The sequence below is a fragment of the Ruditapes philippinarum genome, unplaced genomic scaffold (genome assembly GCF_026571515.1).
Source record: "Ruditapes philippinarum isolate M1 unplaced genomic scaffold, ASM2657151v2 ctg4513_1_1_1_1, whole genome shotgun sequence".
NCBI lineage: Eukaryota > Metazoa > Mollusca > Bivalvia > Venerida > Veneridae > Ruditapes > Ruditapes philippinarum.
In genome coordinates, this window is record NW_026862057.1 from 29017 (window position 1) to 55540 (window position 26524).

Here is a 26524-nt window from a genome sequence, read left to right on the forward strand (position 1 = left end):
TGAAGGATGTAACTGTTGATCCATTACATTATACAACCAGGCAAGTAAAAATAATCTGCCTTCTCCAGTTTCTCAAATTCTTTGTTTTGGGTCTGAATCTTGTGGTCAGTATCTTCACTTGGGAGTACAATTTATTGGACTACACCAAAGGGAAGTACAAGAAGCTATTTGAATGCTTTAACTGTTTATTTACATAATAACATTAAATTATAAACAAGCCTTACATTTTAATCTACTATAATAATCACAGCAGCTTTACTTCACACAATCATGTATATATACCAGTATGTAAGTAAATAACGCAGTTAATATAAACAAAATTTATTTTTCCCCCCGAAAAATCACAAGTATCAGATACGCAGTGAATATATAAATGCATAACCATTTTTGTAAAATCAAAGGAAAAATAGTTATGAAAAAAGGTTACTGAATCAATTCATAAAACTTTCAAAACGGAAGAAATTCATTCACAACAGTTGCCAATTTACAAGAAAGAAAAGTCTTTTAATGCGGTGTAATATTTAGTGATAATTATTTTCAAACATGAAGTCCTTTTTCTTTCATCTTTCGAATTTGTTAATATTTAACTAATAATTTACTTGACCTGTAATTTTCTTTTTACTTAACTTAAATATTTACTTATATAATTTCCTTCCATTAACAATTACTAAGAAATCTAACTGCCCTTACTAAAGAAGAAGCGAATACAACTGGTTCCAACATGTAAGTCTGATGAAATAGTATATAGGGGTAACTGTACCAAGGTAACTAATGTATCATATGTAATTGTTTTCTTGGGAAAAAGTCCTGATTGAGATACTTGCTAATAATCATTTTACGATAGTATATTAGTAACCTACTGATCAGTAAACTGAAAGACAAAACCAGCTGCATAAAATTCACTTACGTTTTCTACAGCATTTTTACCCTATCACCTAGGGCCGAAATGAGGCCCCATTCCAAATCGAAATTAGCCTCTCTTTTTTTTTTTCCAATTTTTCTTTTTCTCTCTCCTAAAGCAGACAAAAAATCAAACTGTTAATAAAATTGAACAGTTTTCACTTTTTCCTTAAGTGACAGGTTATAGGATTATACACATGTTAAAACACTTAAGTCATATGTAAGGTAGATTTTCAACTTCTTGAAATTTTGAAAAATTCGCAATACTGCGAATTCACTTATATTCGTGGGCATGAAATTTCGTGGTTTTATCAAAACAGGCATTTTCGTGGGTTCTTAAATTCGTGGATTTTCAGTTTCTTGTAAAAAAATCAGTAACCTAATGCAAAGTAATCTTAAACTTAATCGCCGAACATTTTTACTTACAACATGTACATATCTTTACGTGTCACACAGCGCTTGTCAATAAATTTAATCCTTGCCTCTGGGCATAACTCTAATTTAGCACTGCCGATAATTGGTTGCAATTAACCCCTGTAATTCGCCGATGTAAACATTGCATAATTATACGACACCTGACACGTTTTAACCAGCCAGTTAAAAAAGTTTACACCCTGAATTGGTCTTACCACATTAACAGTAACTACACGCAACGTCACAGCGACTGTGTAAATTTACATGCATATAAATTAATCTGAGTAAATAACACGAGTATGTGTGGATCTAGTAAAAGTCGGTGGCGTCTTTGATGTTTATGGAATAGTATTTGCACAAATACAGATAAAAATTAATTTAAACTGGATCATTTAAAACGATAAAAGAATGTACAATTCATTTGTTTTAGCGATCGTATTTTTTTTTTATAGTTTTGTGTACTTTTTTTAATAAATAAGAGCAAACTGACAATTTTTATAAGCGATAATTGTTGCATTGCCTGGGTTCCTATATTTACTCGATTATGTCAAGTTTTCTTGTTTACACAATCAAGTAGACTACAACGATGAAGTGTGTATATACGACCGACATTTGTGACAGTAAATTAAGAACATATAATCGAGTTTTCTTTCAAGTTTCTTAAATATTGCAAACGGATTTAATCTGTCACTAACCTGATAAGATGTATGTATATACGTCCAATTCACGAAAATCGGTTTGAAAAGAGCCGACGCATGTTTGTAATATATAGAACAGAGACAGGGTAAGAAGTATTTGCTGGGATAAAATTTCGTTGGATCTTGAATTCGTGGATTGACCTACCCACGAAAACCACGAAAATTTGTGCCCCACGAATAATAATGATTTTACAGTATGCCAAACGTTTTTTACACTTTATACCATTGATTTCACAATTTATATTGTAGTTTTTTTTTAAAATCTTATGTTAAAAGCCATGAATTTTAAGTTAGTTTACATAAGGTAAACCATCTTCTGAATACACAAGTTTTTAACATAATTTATAAACAACAAAGAATATAGTGAACCAATCCAAAAGAACAGAAAAAAAAAGTAGCAAAAAGATTTATTTTAAAAATCACTGCACTTTTGTTAAGGACAATAATTTGTTTATAAAATGTATAAGAAAATTTCACCTTAGGGCCAATTCAAGAGGGAAAGACCAAATAGATCTATATGATAGAAAAAAAAGTGATTTTGAAAGCACCAAATTAAATCGAATATCAGAACCAGTAATTGTCATCACTGTCGTCGTCCGAGTCAGTTGAAAAATTTAAACTTATAAGCAAAGCCGCTAGATCATCCTCTAATAACTCTAACAACACGCTGCTTAAACGTTCCTGCCGCTCCTGGAAGAAATCCCATAAAGATATGTTGTCTTCAAAATCAAGTTCACCATTTGCATTGTGACGTCTACGACGCCTGTGCCCTCTGCCAGTAGGTGGAGCTTTAGTTCCATCTGGCAGCATATGCAGGTAGAAACAACTGTCATTAAATGGACAGTCACCACGACCCTCATCAAAGTATTTGCAAGGCTTTTGACTGAAATTAAACAATTGATATGTATGCAACCTTTTTTTGTTGTTCAATAAAAATAAATGTTACCAGTACAATGTATTACATTGAAATTGCTTTTAAATCAAGTGAAGAAAAGAACATGTTTTATCCATCACAAAATACAGTGATAAATGAAGTGTAATTATATTGAGTGCTTTGTATGCAAAAATTAATACTGTCCCTACATAATTTAAGTTAACACTGTTACAGAACAAGTTTTGGGATTGATATATATGTGCAATCATGGTATTTTCAGAATATTAAACAACTACTGAAAGGAAAACAATAATTTTTCTTGCTACCAATCGCCTAATTATTATATTACAATAATACTAAAAATTTTATTTAGGGAAGGTTACATCCAAAGTTTATGCAAAAAAAATAGAACATGTATACTTGTATCATGGCTTGAAACCTTTCTATTGAAAATGTGTCCAAGATAAATTGTAGACCCATAAATGCACAGTGCATTAACTAGAGTGCAAGAGGGGGGCCTTACACCCCCTAAAACAAAAATCAGATAGCTTTGTGTTTCAATGCTCTTTCTAATAATTATTTTCAGTATGACCTTCTGATTAAAAACAAAACTATTATAAAAAAAAAAAATTGAAAATAATTCCGCATTCCTAAATTAATCTCAAATGAAAGAAAATATAATATGAAAAGATTTATTTATTAAAATTTGCAAAATCACAATTTCTTTAATTTAAGGACAGTTTGTCTGCAAAAATGTTAGGGAATCCCGAATCCTTTTTTCCCCCAATAAATTAATTGCTGTTATCCCTGCAATACATTCTTACTGGTAGAATATAAATATATTGCTGCCAATTTCCTGTGAAAACTGAAATCTTTCCTACCCGTTTGCTCAATAATCATGGAATTAAAAGAGATTGGTTTTTACATATATGTTTACTGATTTAGTAATTATCTAAAGTTGTACCCAAAGTGGACAGCGTATTGTTTGAATACCCAGTATTTGTTTGACAAGGGTGATATCAAACAATGATTTGTTGATATGAAGGAATAATTATCAGTGTCTCTATTATATATCTGGTAACTAATATTTTTGTGATATCCACATAGCAAACCTTTACCACTTTAACAGAATCAGTCCAATCTCTAGGTCCTGTCTTTACCTGTTTGTTTAATAACCAATGTTTGAAACTTGCACCTTTAAAGTAAACAAACCTTAGAGCCTGCTTGTATCCTTCAATAAGTTTGATTTTCTCATCTTTGTTTTCTACCCAATAAGAGCTTGGTGTGACGAAATCTGACTGTGTTCTGCACTCCGGACAAGATCTGTAATGTTATGAAAATAACACATTTTACTTTTGCTTGAAAACAAGGAGGTGGCTTAAAATGATATCTCTGTTAAAGATATTTTTTTTCAAAGATCAATTACTGAGGGAGTGTTGTATTGAGCCCAAATAAAATTATAATAACATACACTTTCTATATTAGTAATATTAATACTAATATGTTGAAACTAAACATACCTAATTGTTTTACTATCCAACTGTTTAGTGGCACGCCATTTACGTATACATGCTAAGCAAAAACAATGTATACAGTCAGACATAATCCCAAATCGTCGTTCCGCCTTCGGTTCCTTTTCGAGGACTGTGTCCATACATATACCGCACTGTTTATCCTTACTACGAGCTACAGCAAATGATAACTCCATATCTCTTTCATGTCGCTCCATACACTCCTATTGTAATGAGAACAATATTCTTAATTCTTAAAGATATTATGAGATTTTTCATGTACATATCAATGTAATTTATTAAAATTTAAAACTATAAAATAAAAAAATAACTTTCTTCCTATAGTAACGGACACTATGCAACACTTTTTTCAAATTCCACTTTCAGTGAGATATTGAAATAAATAAAATTTTACATAAACAAAAATTTAAGTTAAATTTTTTTTCCACATAATCATAGCAAGTAAAATAGGCAACCAAACAATTACCCTTAACAAGAGCTGTCACAGGAGACAGCGAAGCTCGACTAATAAAATACTGGACGCAGTAAGGAGGACAAAACTATGAAAGAAAAATCAATTATGTATAATTATGTATCAAGTTATAGTAAAAAAATAATATTTGTTAACATAAATTCCAAGATCAAGGGGAATAATTCTTGAAATAGTCATGCTAGAGTTATGGACCTTGTCAAACAACATCTGTGTAATGAAAAGAAATATTTATTTATGGATTGGAATAATCAATAAACAATTCATAACTTTACATATCAATTTAATTATTTAAGCTTATTTCAGAGCTTGATGCCAGCATAGCATGTACCACTTATTTAATGTAATCAATAATAATAATAAACATAAAATAACATTATAAGGAACAAAGTCGAGACTAGAAACAATTTTATGACTAGAAATAAAATGTATTGGAATGTTTGGCCGCATCTAAATATGTCATGCTAGGATATGACAACTAAATGTCCCTAGCATAACAAAGAAAATTCCAGCAACCGAATAAACCAGTTAAATGCGAAATTTTACATGCGAAAGTTACTGAGCATTTAAGGACAGATGTGCCTGCTTCCGGCATATCTTGCTTCCGGCATATGCGTGCCAAGATTGCGTAATTACCCTATGCAAGGGTGCCAAGATGCGTAAATGCGATAACTTCTGGCATATGCGTGCCAAGACTGCATAATTGAATATGCGAGGGTGCCAAATGCGTAAATGCGGTAATAAATGGGAGCAACTTTCAAGCAAATACTCAGTTACTTAAAAATGCCAAAGAGACACCTGGGAAATACCGAGCATAGCGCAAGCTTTGAGCAAAACCCAGGACTCATATAAAAAATTCCAATTTTGAAATTAATGTAATCTAGTAATTCCAGCTTATAGAAGGATATTCTGTCGAAACAAGACCATCTAATAGATGAAATATATACCAGACTACAGACTTAAGCGTAAATAGTTTAAGAACCGATTTTCCCGAAGGATGTACCATAGAGGCCATCGAGAGAAACGGTTTTGAAAAATTTATACATAAACATGACTGGTTCTCGGCTGCCAGAATTTTCCGTCAAGATGCGACAAGAAAAAATTTACATGAACATTGTAGCACAATTTCATACAAGTGAAAATGTTATCCTTTCACAGATTTATAAATGTCAACATAACACCAGTTGGTTATAAACGAAACACTGTTAAAATGTTATCCTTTCACATATTTATAAATGTCAACATAACACCAGTTGGTTATAAACGAAACACTGTTAAAGTTTTGTTTTGAACATCTTTTCGATATTTTCCCAAACTGCCTTCCGCTTAAACGGGATGTTGGAACTTAGGCACCGTCAGTGTGTTTCTTCGGAGCTACCATGACTTGTGGTACAGGTATGCCAGCAATAATCGCTAAATTCCTCATGTACAACTGAAATATAAGCACAACCAGCAGCAGTATCCATTGGAAACAACATGTCATTTATAACAATAAACACAGTAATGTACATATATGAAAAACATTTCCTATTATTTATTGGAAATTATGCCATAATAAGACAATTAATACACAGTAGTTTGAATGATAAATGGGTGTGGCGGGTGGGAATACGTTGCGTTTCTTTCGGTTTTAAAAGCGGAAAGGAATTGTACATCCGGTGACTGGTATTTATACTCGACAGTAGTATTAACAGAACCAGTCCGATTATGTGCTAAAAATAGCACGAAGAAAAACCCAATTATTCTTACCATAAAATAAACTCGAGTTTATTTCTATGTAGAAATAATCGGTATTATTTATGGATTGGAATAATCAATAAACAATTCATAACTTTTACATATCAATTTAATTATTTAAGCTTATTTCAGAGCTTGATGCCAGCATAGCATGTACCACTTATTTAATGTAATCAATAATAATAATAAACATAAAATAACATTATAAGGAACAAAGTCGAGACTAGAAACAATTTTATGACTAGAAATAAAATGTATTGGAATGTTTGGCCGCATCTAAATATGTCATGCTAGGATATGACAACTAAATGTCCCTAGCATAACAAAGAAAATTCCAGCAACCGAATAAACCAGTTAAATGCGAAATTTTACATGCGAAAGTTACTGAGCATTTAAGGACAGATGTGCCTGCTTCCGGCATATCCTGCTTCCGGCATATGCGTGCCAAGATTGCGTAATTACCCTATGCAAGGGTGCCAAGATGCGTAAATGCGATAACTTCTGGCATATGCGTGCCAAGACTGCATAATTGAATATGCGAGGGTGCCAAATGCGTAAATGCGGTAATAAATGGGAGCAACTTTCAAGCAAATACTCAGTTACTTAAAAATGCCAAAGAGACACCTGGGAAATACCGAGCATAGCGCAAGCTTTGAGCAAAACCCAGGACTCATATAAAAAATTCCAATTTTGAAATTAATGTAATCTAGTAATTCCAGCTTATAGAAGGATATTCTGTCGAAACAAGACCATCTAATAGATGAAATATATACCAGACTACAGACTTAAGCGTAAATAGTTTACGAACCGATTTTCCCGAAGGATGTACCATAGAGGCCATCGAGAGAAACGGTTTTTGAAAAATTTATACATAAACATGACTGGTTCTCGGCTGCCAGAATTTTCCGCCACAATAAATTTTAACAAAAATTTATTCCCCAAAATTCAAAGACGAGAAGATAAACTATCCTTTAAAGAATCTAGGAAAAACTCTAATCCAACGTCAGATAAATGAACACCATCTTTGCGGAAAAAACCCGGAGTAGAACCGTCAATGTCAATGGACAAGATATAGCCTTTTGTTAGAGAACGCACTACTTGCCTACCATGGCGATTTATCCGACGACGTTTCTTATCGGCTATTTTCTTATCCTGAGAAGTTCCCCAATTTAACCTAGGAAGGATGTCGCACCAAATTACATCACATGAAGGGAACGTACTGGCTACATACTTAAGCCCCGAGGATATCAAATTAAAGATACGTGTCATAGTTAGACCAGTTACATCATTGCCACCCAAATGAACAAGAAATATTGACGGTGGACTTTGAAAAGCAATTTTTAATTGTAAGCTATGTAAGAAACTTTCCCAAGACATACCCCTGGTTCCGTACCATCCTAACAATTTACCTGTTCTTAGATTAGGTTTTCCCGTATTGCCTGCCCTTACGCCAGCCCAATGGATAATAGAATCACCAACTAACCATATATCTGCAGTAAAATAGTTAAATGTTTCATATATTGAAATAAATTTTAAACTTTTGCAGTACATGTAGTTACTTGTTCTAATATATGAAATGCCTACATAATCAAGTAAAACTGAATTACTAACAATTTGAAAATATAAACCAGGTTTGGTTCTTTCAACAAGTCTAATACCTAATGTAGCCCTTGTAAGCTGAGGAACGCCAACGTCCTAATTTCATTATAGCCTCGGATGATAGACCTGATGTTGCTTGCTGTGTCGCCCTGCCAATACGGAAACTATGAGATAATACCCTTTCATGCGAAAAATTAGTTAAACGCAAACATTTGAGTAATACTCCCGAAAACTGGCATCTCTTAACTGGTACACAATTGACATGTATAAACAAGGGTCCAGTGCACGCAGGTCTCATGTTCAAAAATGATTTCAATGCACATACTGGACAAAAATTACAATCTTCCTCGCAAGGAATAATTAAGGTAGTTGGAATGCCAGAATGATTTGTTTTTGTTATTCTTAAGATAACCTTCACCTTCCTATTGCTTGGAAATGATACATCGTTAAATTGAATTGGTCTGTTTTGTTCCAACAAATTAGTAACCACCAGTTCACTTGCCCTGAACATACCAAAAAATGCAAGCAGAAACAAAGCCTTAAAGAGACAAGTTTCGTAGGAATTTGAAACAAACTAATGCCAATTTGGATACAATAACATTTAACATATCTAGAGTAATGGGGGCCTCAAATCTTTGCGCGTTCGAGATTCTCCTACAACCTTCTAGCAGCTTTTAACAATAAAACTTTCACCAAAATCTGAAAAAACCTTTCAATTTATTAAAGTGACTTAGCCCTGCCACGTATGTTGCTATTGAGTTAGGGGATAAACCTTTTTCAAAGCAATAAGTGATAAATAACACTACTTCAGTTTCCCTAATCATCATTGATTTGTAAGCTTATAAATAGCCCTAAATTTATCAAAAGCCGATAAGGCAGTTTCTATATGTTGCGGACGTATTTGCTGATAGGCTAGCATTTAATAACTGCCTTGATCTAGATTGCAGACATGCCATAGATGGGATGGCACTAGACAAGGTTCGAGATCTGCCTCTGGCGCCAATTCTCTGAATCTGTTGAACTGAAATCGAGAAAGGGAATCACAAATTTCATTTTTTGAACCTTGGACATGTGCAGCTTTAACAATAGTATTATTATGCAAACATTTCAGTGTAAGTAACCTTAGAATACACATAACATTCTCGGACTTTGAAGTCATTTTATTGATTATGTGAACCACTGCCATGTTATCGCAATTAAATAGTATTTTCTTATTCTCAAATTGCTTATCCCAAATATGCATAGAAACTAAAATTGGGAAAAGTTCAATAGCAGTTATATCCTTTGTTATACCGGTCTTGTGCCAAGACTCCGGCCAAGCGCCATATGACCAGTGACCTTGAAAATAAATGCCAAAACCCAGGTGTAAACCACCAGCACTATCAGTATATAGATTTAAATCTTCAGTTGTCAACCAAAACCGATCATGAAAAACTGATATCCCGTTAAAATCCTTGAAAACTTCAACCACATAGACAAGTCTGCTTTAATACTTTTGGTTATTCGCAAATGGTGATGTGGCTTAGTTAACCCACATATTGCATCTATAAGCCTCCTGCAAAAAGGTCGCCCTGCTACGATTGCGCGGCAACAAAAAATTTAAGGAGCCAATCAAGGATTGCATATCCCTTAAAGTGGTTTTTTGTTTTTTGATACAACATTGTTTCAATTTTTTCCACTACCTCGTTTAGCTTATCGTGAGGTATACGCACCTCCATTAGCACAGAGTCAATTTCTAAGCCCAGAAAAGTGAGAACCTCACAGGGACCCTCTGTTTTTTCTTCGCCAAAGGGACACCCAAATATTTAGCAAAATTAACAAATTCTTTCAATGCTGACAGGCACAATTCATTAGTTGTATCCCCACCTAAGAAATCATCCAGATAGTGAATTAATTTTGCCGACCCTAATCGTTTTTTAACTGTTAATTCTAAAAATGTTGAGAATTTTTCAAACAAGCTACAGCTGATTGAACAACCAAAGGGTAAACATTTATCTACATAATACTGGCCTTTTATTTTGAAACCCAATAATTCAATGTCCTCAATGCAAACTGGTAATAACCTGAAAGCACTTTTATATATCTACTTTAAATAATTTACAACCTTGACCTAAATCTTGAAGCATGTACACTGCTTCATCAAAATTAGTGTATTGTACAGAACATATGTTAGGATCAATAAAAATCATTGATAGAATTAGATTCCGGATAAGACAGGTGATGTATAAGCCTATATTCACCTGGTAATTTTTTTGGAACTAAACCAATTGGAGAAACCTGTAAATTTGGTAATGGTTTCTCCATAAAGGGGCCAGCTACCCTGCCCAACTTAATTTTCTTTTTCAATTTTCTGTTGCACAATAGCTGGTTTTTCATAAATAGATCTCAGGTTTTTTTGAATCCTTGTAACACGAGGACCACTATATTGCAATTTAAAACCTTGTTTAAAGCCCTTAAATAATATGTTAGCATCCTCCGAATTATATTCTGACAACTCTTTACACAAAGCATGAAAATTTATAGGTGACTCGGCAATATTTGTGATATCAAAATTGCTAGAGTTAATTTCTGGTTGGTTTTTTATAATAACCAGCTTTTGGCTGTCTAACAAATGGTTGTTGTTGGCCTCGAAAAGGATTTTGTAAGTTGACTCTTGAAGAAGAGTCAGTCACCTGGCTTGTATTTGTAGAATTGCTTTTATTAGCATTACAATAAATAGCCCCATGCCTGTTACAGCCACATGTTCGGCAAGAGTGTGCTATACTTACATGTTCTACGAAAGCAAACCCCTTTATTGTAGTCTAAACATTGAAGTGGGGCACTAATACTATTATTGGCATTTTGCCTACCAAGGTTACAACGCCACCATAAATCTTGGTTAATATGACCCCAACTGGTTTTGTTTGTTTGCCTGTCGGAGCCTGAACTGCTCGTCATACGACTTCCAGGCAGAAACCACCCTGTTTAGATGCTGCTTCACGTATGTTAAACATATATTGCAGCAGTTCGGCTGTTTCACTTACATGAATGCGCAAATAAATAGATAAATAAATAATAAATGCATCCGTCCATTTGTCAATAGAGGAAATTACCTCCTTTTCTTTAGGCTTGTTTTCATTCGGCCATCAGCCGACAAATGCAAAGTAGATGCACCAAAATCGGTAGGGCTTTCAATACCCCCTTAAGTAGCAGTGATAGGTTTATAAATTCCCCTCTGCAAATTTGCTCCTTTACCGACATTGGCACATGCGCCGAAATATCGTCGTTATTACACCTCATCAAAAGTTCGAATCTAAAACTCGGACGTAAGCAGAACCATCTGGGGAATTCATTTACCACCTGCTTGACACTGAGACGAAGAACCATCGTGGGGATTAACCACGCCACACCCTTTATCTTGACTAGCGGGAGGTAATGATTTGAGATGCTCTTATTATCTCCTCAAAATCAACTCTACCTGTGTTTCTGTCGCTCTCATCTTCCTCCAAACCAAACCCGCTGTCTTCCTTGATCCTTAGGCACCGTCGTAGACCTTCTCTTAACACACTCTCCACGACCCGGCATTGTCGATTTCTTCGATTGTTGCGTTGTTGAAAAATACGTTGCGTTTCTTTCGGTTGTAAAAGCGGAAAGGAATTGTACATCCGGTGACTGGTATTTATACTCGACACCGGTAGTATTAACAGAACCAGTCCGATTATGTGCTAAAAATAGCACGAAGAAAAACCCAATTATTCTTACCAAAATAAACTCGAGTTATTTCTATGTAGAAATAATCGGTAATATTTGAAGTTTGAAGTAGATACCTTAAAAAGTAAAGAAGTTATTATATTTCTTAAAGAAAATCCTAAGTTCAAAGAGAGATAAATCTGTAAATATTGCTTCAAGAGTTATGAACATTGTCACATAAAATGTAATTGATGATAAGGAATTAAGTATTTGAAGTTTGAGGTAGATACCTTTAAAATAAAAATGTTATAATAAAAATAACGTTTTTCTAGGTAAAAAAAATCTAAGTTTATGGGAGATAATTCTTGCAAATATTGGTGCTAAGTTTATGAACCTTGTCACATAAGATGTGGATGATGATAACGTAAAATATATTTGAAGAATGAAGCTGATCCCTTTAGAAATAAATAAGTAACAGTAAAAAAAATATTTTTTATGGAAAATTCTAAGTTCAAAGGGAGATAAATCTGAAAATATTGGTGCTAGAGTTATGAGCCTTGTCACATAAGATAGGGATGATGATAAGGTACATATATTTGAAGTATGAGGTTGATCCCTGAAGAAATAAAGAAGTAACAGTTAAAAATAGTATTTTTTAAGGAAAATTTCAAGGGGAGATAAATCTGAAAATATTGGTGCTAGAGTTATAACCCTTGTCACATATGATGTGGTTGATGATAAGGAACATATATTTGAAGTTGATACCTTAAGAAATGACAAAGTTATAGTGAAAAATATTTTACTGCACCAAAACTTTAATCTAAAATTTGGACGCCGACGCCGGGGCGAGTAGGACAGCTCTCCATATACTTCGTATAGTCGAGCTAAAAGCTATTCAACCTCTAAATCAGAATTACCTTTCTGTGTTCCTCATTTTGCTTACTGTCTCCTGGCAACAAAACAGCAAGACCACACAACTCACAGATATTGCCATGTATATATTGACAATCTTCACCGTATCGACACTCCTTATTGGCAGAAAACGGACAAAGTAATTGACTAGGAATTTGCTCAGCCTCATCTATAGTCAAGGCTTCATTACTAGCACTGTCTGACGCAGCACTGGCATAAGATGATGGAACTGTAAACAAAAGGAAAGGTTTTGAAAGATGGTTATTGTTAAAATTTAAACTTCATACTTTTGTCACCAAATTTTGCTTACAACACAAGTTGAAATAGGTGTTTCTGCATTCTGAGCCACTCCTTTTATTCCATAAATTTTATGCACAACTTTCCTAATTAATAACATGCATTGGAGGAAGAAGACTTCAGCTTCAGATATACTGTCATTATCAATATCTCTAGCTCTGTGTTACCTCAATTCAACTTCAGTTTTTTTCTCATTTAATTTTTTTGTTGTTGCTAATTTTGGTACTCTATATATTTGATATTTTCTATATACCATTGGTTTTTGTATCTAATGTCATTGTGTAAATATTTTCAAATGCTAACTGAATTTAAATGTGAATCAGTTACATTTAACAAAACTAATTACATAAATGTTTCACCTAATTACATAAATGTTTCACCTAATTACATAAATGTTTCACCTAATTACATAAATGTTTCTAGGAAAGTGGTTCAGGCCATACAATCAGTAACAGCTTAAGGCCTTTGGAAAAAGTAGATGAATTTTCAATTATGAGTCCCAAGAAGAAAAGAAGCATACAGTTTACAATGTGTACTTACTTTTTGAGCAAACATACGGTTGTCCGGGTACAAATTCTGTAGCATTTACCCAGTCTTCAGGGGGTTTAGGTGATTTTGGTGTGTCTATCGAGCCATGAAGCACTTTTTTTAATGACACCATACCATTGGTGGGTACTGTTGTATCTTTCAAAGGTGGAGGGATGGTGGATCTTGGTTTTGATAATATTGTTTCACTTGTTTGATTTACTTTTTGTTTGACGTGGTCATACCTGTAAGTGAGAAAGTCAATCATCTTAATGTTTTTGTTTAAGGCAAATTTGTCACACCTTTAAATTATACTGTTGGAGTAAAGCATTCAGTGCGCCCTCCGTGTTTAAGGTGTAAGTGGGCTTTTAAATAAAACTATAAATTTAAATTTGTTTTCTTAACATACATGTATTTTGTTCTAAAAGTTTTATAGAAGAAATACACTACATAATTTCTCTGTTAACAAATCATATTCCTCAAATTCATACATACTTGAGATAACAAAACAATATCATGCTTAAAAACATTGCTATCAATGACAAAGATAGTATAGTCTGATTTATTGTGTCCCTGTCAACCAAAAGTGCTTTCTTCAAAATAACACTCGGCATACATGTTCAAATTTATTTTACATATGAGAACACAGATTGCTAAAAAAACATTTAAATTTGAGGTCACACAAAAAGAAGAATAAATTGAAACACTTGTCATATCATCATTTACCTGCATCTTTCAGCAAATGTACAACAGCCTTTCAGGTAATACTTGCACACATTGTCTGTTCTGTCACGTCTATCATGGGAAAATCTACAGTTATCTCCTTTGCTACAAGCTCCATGTAAAAAGTATCTGGAATAGAATCAGGTTTTATTAGCCTTTCTGGCCAACCAGTTTGACCTTGAAGGTCAAGGTCATTTATGGATGAAAGTCAAGGTTAGTCTGGTCTACTGAAAGCTCTTGTCCCAAGGGTTGTTATGGCCAAATTTGAAGACAATACACGACAAACTAAAAAAGTTATGATCAAGGTACAAGTTTGCAGATGACTACGGCAAGGGCAACCCTGACATGACTGTAACAATACCTCTACTTTTTTTTCTAACAACAAAAGTCGAGCTAATAAAACAAGAACAAGAGCGATCAGTAATCACATGTGTCGCCTCATAATAGCCAATTTCATGTTGGGACAAATTTTGTGACAGACGGACAGACAGACTAGACTTGGTACTGATCATTCATGTAAAGTTTGGATAAAATTGCACCAGTAGCTTATGAGGAGTAGTCCGGACAAGCTTTTGCGTATCTGGCATCACACAGAAAAAAACACCTTTTTATCAAAGGGCCATTACTCAACCAAAAATCATTCAACCGGAAAACCCGTGCAATATGCGCAAGGACTTGAGCTACAGATCAATCCTGTAAAGTTTCATTGAAATTGCATAAGTGGTATAAGAGAACTAGTCCAGACAAACTTTAAAATTAAAAACTATTAAAGGGCCATAACTCTGACAAAAATCATTGAACCGGAAAATGCTGACAATATGCACAACTAGACTTGGTACTGATCATTCCTGTAAAGTTTGGATGAAATTGCACCAGTAGTTTATGAGGGGTAGTCCGGACAAGTTTTGTGACGGACGGATGGAAAGACAGACAGACAGACAGACAGACGACGGAGAAGTGATCCCTATATGTCGCCACTACTCCGTAGAGAGACAGACTAGACTTGGTACTGATCATTCATGTAAAGTTTGGATAAAATTGCACCAGTAGCTTATGAGGAGTAGTCCGGACAAGCTTTTGCGTATCTGGCATCACACAGAAAAAAACACCTTTTTATCAAAGGGCCATTACTCAGCCAAAAATCATTCAACCGGAAAACCCGTGCAATATGCGCAAGGACTTGAGCTACAGATCAATCCTGTAAAGTTTCATTGAAATTGCATAAGTGGTATAAGAGAACTAGTCCAGACAAACTTTAAAAATAAATATTATTAAAGGGCCATAACTCTGACAAAAATCATTGAACCGGAAAATGCTGACAATATGCACAACTAGACTTGGTACTGATCATTCCTGTAAAGTTTGGATGAAATTGCACCAGTAGTTTATGAGGGGTAGTCCGGACAAGTTTTGTGACGGACGGATGGACAGACAGACGGACAGACAGACGACGGAGAAGTGATCCCTAATACCCTATATGTCGCCACTACTCCGTAGAGGCGACACAAAAATGAAATATGGTGAAGTTAACAAAAGCTCAGTGTACTGTAGGCCTTCTTTTTGGACATTGTATAGAAATAAAGTGTTTGTAAAATTTGTAAAAGTTTTATCAAAAGCCCCCCCCCCCCCCAAAATAAAAAAATTGATGAACCTTCCTTTAAGGCTTTATTAATTGTTTAATTAATAACCTAATAACTGAAAGTAAAATGTTTGCGTTATGGTAAATTCTTTTATTTACTATGTTCACACCATGGACTGGTCTACACAGAGTCTTGATCCGACTACTGTAGGCCTGTAACCTTTGACCTATATAAACATTTGCTACTTGGCCGTTAACAGAAGCTTAGTGGTTATACAAAATAAGTGATACTGTCTTTACACTGTTATACACTTAATTAGCAAACAAATTTGATTAAATGATTGCTGATGCTCAGCCTCTGTTAATTCTCAGTAACTTTTAACACTTTATTGTTGGGACATCTGTTTACCGTCATGTCTCAATATAGTAGATTGCAGACTCAAAAATGTAAACTGTACAGTACCCTCGATAAACCTTAAAGCTTAGTAAACATTTTTAAGCCTCCAATTTTACCATGATTTTCCATTGTCATTTGACAGAATATTGAATAATCTTTCTGATGGAATATGAACCAATGTTAATTGATACCATTATTCACATTTTCATTAAACAATATCATAATAATAAATACATTTCATTACGGAACTGGCTAGTCGTACACACTGTATTGTCTAGCCATACGGCACTTTTCAAAATTATATCAAACTCGAATATGCATATGTTATTTTGTGTCTTTAAACAGAATTTTAACCAAGTACCCGCATTTGTCCTTGTGTGTTTACTTTAATAAAGATGCTCCACCATTTTGTAAAATAAAAATGAATATGAAGGTAATGCAAGAATTGTTATCTTGATAAGTGTGTCAAATTTGCATGATGCATTATACAAAGTACATTGTGTATGTGCATGCAAAGTAATAAAGTCGTTATTTTTCATGCCTATGATTTGTTGTTTTATTTGTATGAAAGATGAATTATTAAATCATTTTTTGTTAATTAAGCACATGGAATAAATAATAATAACAACGGCCAAAGAAGCTTGTTTCATAACGGCATAATCAGAGTGGAATAAATAAGTCAACAAATAGAGCATTGAAAAAAAACGTGAAAAGCAAAAACAATTGTATAATTGTATATTTAAATACAGTAGATAAATATCGCACATAGAAGCACAATCAATTAGCCTTAATTAAAGCCTACACTGGGAATGAAAATAGAAATTTAGAATATGTTTCACAGAATATGCAAACATTCCTTAATGATGGCCAAACTTCTACTGTCAGTAATTGATGCAATTACCAGAGCCCAACAACAATTACTTCATTTTTAAAGGTGTTGAAAATCAAACTTATTGAAACAAAAAAGGATTATTATAATAATTTTGTAAACTATTTCAATTGATGTTATTCAACTGCAACTAAACGCTCTTTTTTTCTTGTCATAAGTAAGCTGGAGATGACAACAATATTCACACTTTCTTTGGCCAACATAGCGATCCGTCTCTAAAAAGTAAACATACGAAGACAATTGCTTTTTCTTGGTTAAAATTCCCACATTGCATTTTCGACTTTCATATAATTTTGAAAAGCGCCTTATGGCTAGCCAATACAGTGTGTCCTTGCTAGTCGTACATGACTCACGAATGGCTAGAACTTTTGGCTAGCCATACAGGCCCATATTACTAGCCATTTCCATTTACTAATCTTTATCATCATAATACATTAAGCGCCTTGTCCAAGCAATCAAAGAAGAGATCCCAGCATGCTACAGTGTGTGACAGACCATGTATAGTGTCATGGAGCTAAATATAAGATGGAGAAGAGACTGTGACGTCACACAGTTAAATTCAGTATCGGGGGAATTATGTTCCCACAAGTTATCATGTTGCGAGACTTTGCGAGATTTGATGCATCCTGGGTAAAAGTAGCCAAAATACCACCATATTGAATTCCCGGAGGTACATCAACAAAAAAAAACTTAACATTTTTTACTTATATAAAAAGTAATGGTTACGTATTCTAAAACGTACAAAACACACTTTTCCACCAATGAATATCCATGTCAGCAATCATGAATGTAAGCAATAAGTCACAAATATCGCCAAAGTTTAACGATAGCGTGAGAATGAGGGACTAGCGGGAAAGCCATATTATCATCGAAGGATTGTGGGTCGGAATCGGACTCTCGTCTAGGCCACTCTTAAAAAATTATCTGTTTGCTATTGCCGGCCGACCCAGCGAAAATGCCCCGACTCAAAAGTTTTTTTCAGCTTAAAAAAATCAGATTTTTTTTTATTTCCGCCAAATCAGCCAGGGCATTCCACCATGTCCACCTAAAAAATTCCCTCGAAAACAAAAATAAAATCGGAGGAAAATCACACATTTAATATGTAAAGTAACGAGATCATTCATGAGGGCATTCTGTGCGTTACTATTTAAAGTATTTACATAAATAGCGACCAACCAGGAAAGGATATTTTCCTTACGTCACGCAGTACTGCATGCGCGCGGCAATTAAGTCGAATTAACTAATAATAGAACGTATCAAATTAAGGTGTGGAAACGGGATTAAAAATAATGTTTGTTCAGTTAATGAATATTTGAAAAGCATTTATATGGTCACTAGTTTACCATGTGGTAATTTTAATGTGCTTTGGAGTACATGTTCGTTTGTTTATGACTGCCGAAACAGATTAAATACTTAGCCTATGCAATAAAACATTTCTGGTAGCAGCGGGGATTCTGTCATAAAATTGACCGAAAAAAAAAAATTTTGGAAGCTGTGGTCATTTCATGCATTATTGTTTTGATAGCAGACACAAGTATTGCAAAATATCTTCAAGATCATAAAAATGTAAATAAAATATCACAATCAAAATCACAGATTTACATACGTCTAATTAAACTCCATGTCAAAATGCACTTACGATTAATAATATGTCAATAATTGACACGATAAACATCCAACATTTTTTCCTTGAGCAATAATTAAACATGTGTAATCATTCCTTGACAAAAAGAAATGACAGTTTTTATTCTGATATATAAAAAAAGAGGTGGAAGTCAATTGAGTGTCGGCATTTCTTTGATGATTCGGCAACAACTACAGGTGTGTAAACATCAAAGATTCACAGATTCTTCAGAAGAGCCGACCAGTCATTTGTCAGAGGTCATGTCGTGTGTAAATTTTGTATTTATATTTAACAATGGAAACATTATATTCCTTTTATTTATGGATGCTACTTTTTGCGCGAGTGTTTTTGTGTCTTTTAGCGCTATGGAATTTCAACAATCTGCGATAATTTTCGGTAACTAACAATGAATTATTTTAACAATTTTAAAACAGGGGTGCAAATATCCGCCATTCAGAAATTATAGGAGACAAATCTTGCCTGTGTTATTTTTTACAGACGTGTAATAAATTGAGTAATGATCATGCATCCGTGATAACGAAATGTCCTGGTGATCTGACTATAATTTTTCCAGTTCGTACGGGAATATTTACGCAGGATTAGTAAATGAGAGTCAACATCCTCCTTTATATCTTTAATTAAGGATGACTGATACCTGGAACATACATAAACATATATACATAAACAACATGATTAGTTATCTCCTCCCCGGGGTGAAGTTTTTTAGTAAACTGAAAAAACTGAAATGATAATTAATGTTCATTTAAAAGGTATGGTTCAGAACACTGAAAAGTCATGATTTGTTAAAGTATTATTGTTCATTGATCTTCTTTTAATTGGTTAATGTCTTTTTTGTTACGGCAACACGGTCGGCTTCTGGTCATCAACTCCTTCTTCCCAGCAGCATTATATGGTTGAAGGCGTGCCAATGCTCTTGGCACCCTTGTTGTAGGAGGTTCATTACTCACTGGAATACTTTCATCTAGGAGGCTCTCTGCTAATTGCTTCGGTTTTAGATAAGTTGTCAATGCCTTCTTGGGAGTGGAAGCTACAGTAGAATATGAAGGACCATTGTTAGATGTTGGTGATAACTGTGGGCAACTGTCATTTGGAACCGAAGCTTCTAAGGAGTCTCTTGAAGGAGAGTTGTCAGCATAGCTAGAAGACAAGTCTGGGACTGTGGGCAAAGTAATTGGTATGTTACTATCCAAACTTTTTTTCTGTTGCATAGTGATTGGGGGCAAAGTCATCACACTATGCTCTGAATCACTCCCAAAAGGAACAAATTTCCTAAGGTGTTGACGATTTCGTAGTGTCACACGCCCGGTACCATCTACTTTGACAACATACTGGTGGAACTGTCGCACCTCAACAACTATTCCAGTGCGTTCCCATCTCCGAGGATGATTCCCTAGCAAGTTCTGAATGTAGACATGGTCTCCAACTTTTAGGGGTGTAAGACAACGTGTATGTTCATTCCAGTGTTCATGTTCTCTGGAATGACGCTTGGCAAGAGCCAGTTCTCGATAAGACATCAGTTCTTTCCATGTATCATGGGGACAGTATCTACCCATCATTATCGGAATAGCATCACGAATGGGTCGTCCAAACAAGATGAGTGCCGGTGATGCCTTTGTTTCAGGATCTATGGAATTCCTGTAGATAAGCAGCGCCCTCTGAAACTTATCAACATCAAGTGAACCAGAAGCAGTAATGTTGTCTGCTAGCATGCGTTTAACAGACTTTACAGCCAACTCAGCCCTGCAATTTGCATGTGGGTTTGCAACTGATGAAATCCTATGTCTTACTCCCCAGGCTTTAAGAAATTCTTGCGTTTTGCCTGCTGTAAACTGTGGACCTCCATCTGATGTCAATTCCTCTGGGATACCAAATGTAACAAATGTCTCACGTAGTCGCTTAACCAGTCCCTCTGCACCAGACTCTGATTTATATACCATTGGCCAATTAGAATACCTGTCTACAATGACAACATAGTCTTTACTATTATATGTGAAATAATCACTACAAATCATCTGAAAGGGGTATTCTGGAGGCTGTATCTCAGAAGGGGGCTGCATGGGGTTCGACTTTGCCATCCGATGACAATGGGTACACTGATCTCTAACTTTTGTAATATCTATTGTGATGTCAGGCCAATAAACAGAGTCAATTGCCCTTGCACGCATCGCAGATACTCCTTGATGAGCAGCATGAAGTGAATCAAGAATAGGTTTGCGTAGCACAGGTGGAATCACAATTCGATGTCCCATGAGGATTACACCATCAACAGTACACAGGCTTGCAGCAAAGCGGTGAAAGGGCCTAAGATCTACTGAAAGTTCCTTACAATCGTCTGGAAACCCAGTTTCAATTTGTCTGACGAGTTTCACAAATGTTGGGTCTGATGAAGTTGCCTCACGAACCATATCCCATGTTACAACTGTGATGTTAGTATGCAAAGCAGTTGTTGCTGCAGCAACTGTAGACACATCATTAGCTATGTCTTCATCCTCTTCACAAAGACATACCCTAGTAATGATATCATGAGTATTCGCTGTTATGTCCACCAGAGTATCAGGATCAGGGGATTCTCCTGGTAGGTGCATATTAACTGGTGGGCAGACTTGATGTCTTGAGGCTGCATCAGGACCAAGGTTCTTTTTACCAGGTACATGAACTATTGTGAATCTGTATCCTAGGGTTTTTTTGTTAAGGTTCAGGAGTCGCCTGTTGTCTATTTCTGTAAGCGATCTATCATTCAGAATCTGGAGTAAAGGTTTGTGGTCAGTGGCAACAATCAGATCTTTGCAGCCAAGGATGTAATAACGGGTCTGGTGAAGTGCATACACGACAGCAAGGGCCTCACCTTCAATAGGAGCATACCTGCTTTCAGCTGGGTGAGTAAATCTACTACAAACTAGACACAGTTTCCATCCATCATTACAGCAGGCTGGAGTCTTACTGGCACATTTGCAGTACTTCTGCATAAGGAAGAAGCCAATACCATCAACAGACCAATCTGTAGCCAAGCAAGTCATACGTGCAGGGTCGAATAGTCGCACACCCTCCCTCGTCTCATCTATAATTACTTCCTTTGACTGTTTGAATAACCTGACTAGCTCATCTGTCCAGTGGAATGGTGTAGACGGTTTTAGAAGGGCTCTAAACGTTGTCATCTGTTTGGTCATTGCGAACGCATGTGCACCTTGATTTGTAAGTCCAAACCAAGCTCTTGCACCAGTGATGTCAGTTGGAGTTGGGAAGTTGCTGATGGCCTCTAAGAACTTTGCACTTGGTCGTATATTTGTCGGTGTGATTGTCAGTCCTGCAAAATCAACAACATCTTAGGCAAACTGAAACTGTTTCGGATTTAGAGTTATGCCATTCCGAGCAAATCTAGCCACTCACATGCTTGAAAGAATGCTGCTTCAATGGATTCTACCCACATGCATGTGTCATCTACGCATTTCACCTTGTTTTTGAAATCAGCTATTATGGCTTCAAAACGCTGGTTTTAGGCATCACCACGCCATGAATCCTTGAGGTGCAACTCTATACCTGTAACGGCCCCAAGGTGTGATGAATGTCGTAAAGTGACGGTCCTCCTTTCTAATAGGAACCGAGTGGTATTCATTCCAGGCATCTGTCACTGTTTTCTTCATGCCCTGAGGGACCCTGTCTGCCAGATGAAATGGGCTTTGAACATGATGAGTCTGTCGTACAGAGTGACGATTCTGTGGTTGCAGGTCCACTGTTCTTCTTGGGGTACCATCAGCTTTGCTTGTTACCACCATCCTAGAACACCAAGTTGTGGGAGTGTTTGGACTAACCTTTTCAAGAACACCAATCCTAACATCTCTCTCTAAGTCAGCAAAAACTTTGTCCTGCCAGTGGATTGGTACAAGTGCAGGCTTGTGAACTGCAACAGGTCTAGCATCAGGATCAATATAAAGTTGGAGGGGTTCACATTTCATAAGAGGTAAAGGTTGATGTTCACAAACATTGAATGTTGTAGCTCCATAGTAACCCAGAAGCCACTCTCTCAATGCATCTACTTGATCCACTGTTGCCTTTAAGCCTGGTGGCAAAATTGTTGGTATAGGTGGTGGTTGGTTCTGTCGTCGTGGATAAGAGCAAGTAATATCCTCAACTTGTTCCATAGCAGCAGCAACGTTTGTAGGTGGATCAACAGTTACATTCGGAAATTCATGGTGAATAATTCCTAGAGAGGTGAGAGCTTCCCTGCAAATGAATGCTCTTTCCATTGTATCTGAAACGTAACATAGCATACGTGTTGACTTGGCAAAGGGGGTGCCTTCTCTGGTTGTCACCTTTACTGCAACCGCTCCAATTACACCAAGATCTTCCTTGATGGCCCCACGCATTACAAGCTTTGCTGGAATTATGTCCCGTTCTGTAATACCAAGGTTCTTTGCTGTTTGTAAAGGTATAATTGAACTCTGACATCCAGTATCAGCAACCATTGATAACGATATTGTCTTCAGTTTTGATGTATCCTGCATAGGGTGTCCAAAAGATGCATGATCCTCGGGGATAGAAGTTAAGTTGACCAAAAGCATTGGGTGGGGTTTTGAGGGTCGAGGTATCCACTTGCCATCAAAGACATGATGTCCAAGACGGTCTAACTGCTTAGGTTGCTCCGATGTCGTACATAGCTGATCAAAAACATAGCCAACTTTGTCATGATCTGTTTCATTTGACGTCTCCAATGATTGCCCTTGATTAAGACGTCGCTGACCTCTACCCTGAAGACATGCTCTAGAAGAGGAATCATGGTGCCCCCATGCCCCACATGTTGTACATTTGCTACATGACTTGGTATAATGGCCTTTTACTTTGCATTTCTCACACTTAAATGTCCAAGCTTCACAGTGTCTCGACCTAGTTCTACGATCATTCCTCTGACCATGTGAAGGACCACCACAGGCCCAACATTTAGCACCACTAGACACCTGTGCTGGTCTTTGATTACGATTTGAGGCAAAAGTGACACTGGTTGAATCTCCGACCGCACTCCTGGTCATTTTACCCTGCTCTTTTTGCGCAATAAAGGCTACAGTTTCTTCCAGGGTCCTATCTGTCTTCGTATCGCCTAGTAAATCAGACAAAATTTCGGGGTCAGCAATCCCTCTCACAAGATTGTCCTTGATTATTTCATCACTATAGTCAAATATGTGATCACAACCAGGTTCTTTACACTTAGATTTATATTGACAGAGAGATGCCTGACCTCGCAGACTTGCCAAAAAGGTCCTTATGCCCATTCCTGGGGACTGAGTCATTCTGTTCAATTTGATACGCTGCACTAATGTACTCTCATCATTAACTGCCAATCTCCTTATCGCATTTAATAGATCACCTTCTGTCATGGTGGCAACATTACCCTGCAGATCACGCATCATGTCTGTACGGAGATCAACATCACAACAGTAAAACAGAGCAGTTGACAGGAAGTTTTCAGCGATGGCCATTTCTGCCTTATACATGTCCCATTGTCTAGTGAATGCTGACCACTGATCGGGATCACATCCTGCAGATATGGTAGGTGGGTCTAACTTAAGCTTTGGTGTTGCCCCTGGCTGTGCCTGGTGGACTGTTCTGTCATGGATCTGCAGAGCAGTAGTCAAAGCTGCAGCAAAACGCTCCGTCCAAGTCCTGAGATTTCCAATCACATCCTTCTATTGGGCATTCTAAAACTGGCATGATGATGAGTTCTTCAATTAGTAACTTGATGATGAGTAACTTTGCTGAGTATCAGTCATAAATGAGAGTCAACATCCTCCTTTATATCTTTAATTAAGGATGACTGATACCTGGAACATACATAAACATATATACATAAACAACATGATTAGTTAATTAGTTTATCACATCGGTAATTTGACCATGCTTGAATTTATGTCCACATAGTCATTTTTTTTATTTCATGTTATGATTACTAGTGAACATGTTTTTTATTGTTTTTGACTGTCTTTTACATGTCAGTTTTGCCGATGATGATAGTGTAGCCCAAATTTCCACAATCTGTTACAATGTACTAAGCGTATTAACTTACGTTCAGTAAAAATTATATATCAAAAAAAAAAAAAGCCTACCTACCGACCCACTCCTTATAACTCTGGGTCGGCAATAGCAAACATATATATTATTAAGGATGGCCCTATTTTCGGAGTTTCCTATCCGTTGTTTATATATCTGTGATAGCGAGCTTGAAGGGCCTGCTCGCAAAGCGAGCTTTACGGTAACACGAGTACCCGCTAGATTTTTTGAAAACTTTCGTCCGAAGAACTGAATTGACACATCGCAACTTTTTGAATTACAAGATAAAGATAAAATCCGAGGTATTCTGATTGAAAACAGAAGTGTAGACTGATGTCCTGCGCAATTATAGCGAGCTCGACAAGCTGGCCCAAAGGGCCTGCTCGAACAAAGCTAGCTTTACGATAACGCGAGTACCTGCTAAGTGATGGTTTTGAAAACTTTCGTCCGAAGTACCGAATTGGACACATCGCAACTTTTCGAATTACAAAATAACGATAAAAGCCAATGTACTCGATACAGTGTATAAAATACTGAATGACAATTTTAAAACGGAAAATGTAAAAATAAAAATGATTGATTATTTTACACTATTTCACCGTAAAAGAAAAATCAAGCTCGCTTTGAGGCTTTGCCTTTTTCATATTAGTGTTTGCCATGTCTAAAAAATCTAAATATGAAAAAGGTGAAGACCTTTTTGCAAATCTTTAATCTACTTAAGTTAATTATTGAATGTACATGTGCGAGACTTTTTGGTGAATGGGATGTCTTTCTTTGTCTGGAAATGGATTTAACTGTTTAACAGTTTAAACGCTGTTAAATTAAGTTTTATGGTTAAGAACGATTCCCCATTAGTGTTAAAATGTTTAAAGTTTCTAAGTGACATTTGACATAGACGGATTAAGCCGCGTTTGGGTTTGACCCTCAAATATCTGTGGTCTTAGAATTTTCGACCCTTCTTAAATTTATTACCCCAGCAAGTTTAACTGTTTAAGGTCATATCGGCAAAAACATCATATATGTGAGCAAGGCGTGTGATTTGTTTTTTAGATACCTGCACAATATTTTTGATTCTACCGCCGGGTAACCTTCTGCCATTGCTGTTTTGTGATAAACTTTAAAATTATTTACATTTTCGAAATTGTGCAATCGTACTTTTGATTTATGACGCTAAACAAAATTATCACTTTCACCGTTTCCAGGTAGTAAGACACTAAATATTGTTACACGAAATAATTTAAAAAAACGGAAAGCGCTCAATTTAAAGTTAAGCGAATAACAAGGTGCGGTCACTCTACAAATGTGCAAACAGTACTTAATTAAATTTATAATGTTAGTGATGCAAATGAACGGCTTGACAACTTTAATGGACCTACCATTTAAATTTTATTCTGACCGATCACAAAAAATAAAGAAATTAAGCAGGTAAAAATTACATGAATCAAATAAAGTGACTAATGTTTTATTTTTCTCCTGATGAGTCATTCAAATAGAAAATAGAAAGACATATTATTTGTTTAAATGCATGTTCCTTAATTGAGAAAATATTGGTCCAGTAAATAAAATGGAATTTAGAGAGGGTATCAGAGGTTATGAACCTTGCGTATGCTATCCAAAACAAAATTC

The 26524-nt window shown here is 35.8% G+C and overlaps 1 protein-coding gene across 1 annotated transcript; it reads right to left on the reverse strand.

The window, feature by feature from the left end:
* Positions 1 to 2516: 2516 nt before the first annotated feature.
* Positions 2517 to 26111, reverse strand: LOC132717793 (probable E3 ubiquitin-protein ligase makorin-1). The gene is made up of 7 exons (XM_060701353.1): positions 25953 to 26111; positions 14353 to 14478; positions 13642 to 13871; positions 12810 to 13033; positions 4407 to 4621; positions 4099 to 4209; positions 2517 to 2895 (listed from the first exon to the last, which is right to left on the reverse strand). Exons 1-7 carry the CDS (start codon positions 25994 to 25996, stop codon positions 2577 to 2579), a joined length of 1269 nt encoding a protein of 422 aa, XP_060557336.1. The 5' UTR covers positions 25997 to 26111; the 3' UTR covers positions 2517 to 2576.
* Between the last annotated feature and the right edge of the window lie 413 nt (positions 26112 to 26524).

Excerpts from the sequence above, each read along its gene's own strand:
- LOC132717793 (XM_060701353.1), bottom strand. The coding sequence starts at position 25,996 with ATGGCAGAAGGTTACCCGGCGGTAGAATCAAAAATATTGTGCAG. Across the intron at positions 13,034-13,641 it reads ACCGTATGTTTGCTCAAAAA|TTCCATCATCTTATGCCAGT; the intron begins GTAAGTACACAT and ends TTTTGTTTACAG. Across the intron at positions 2,896-4,098 it reads GGATACAAGCAGGCTCTAAG|TCAAAAGCCTTGCAAATACT; the intron begins GTTTGTTTACTT and ends GTTTAATTTCAG.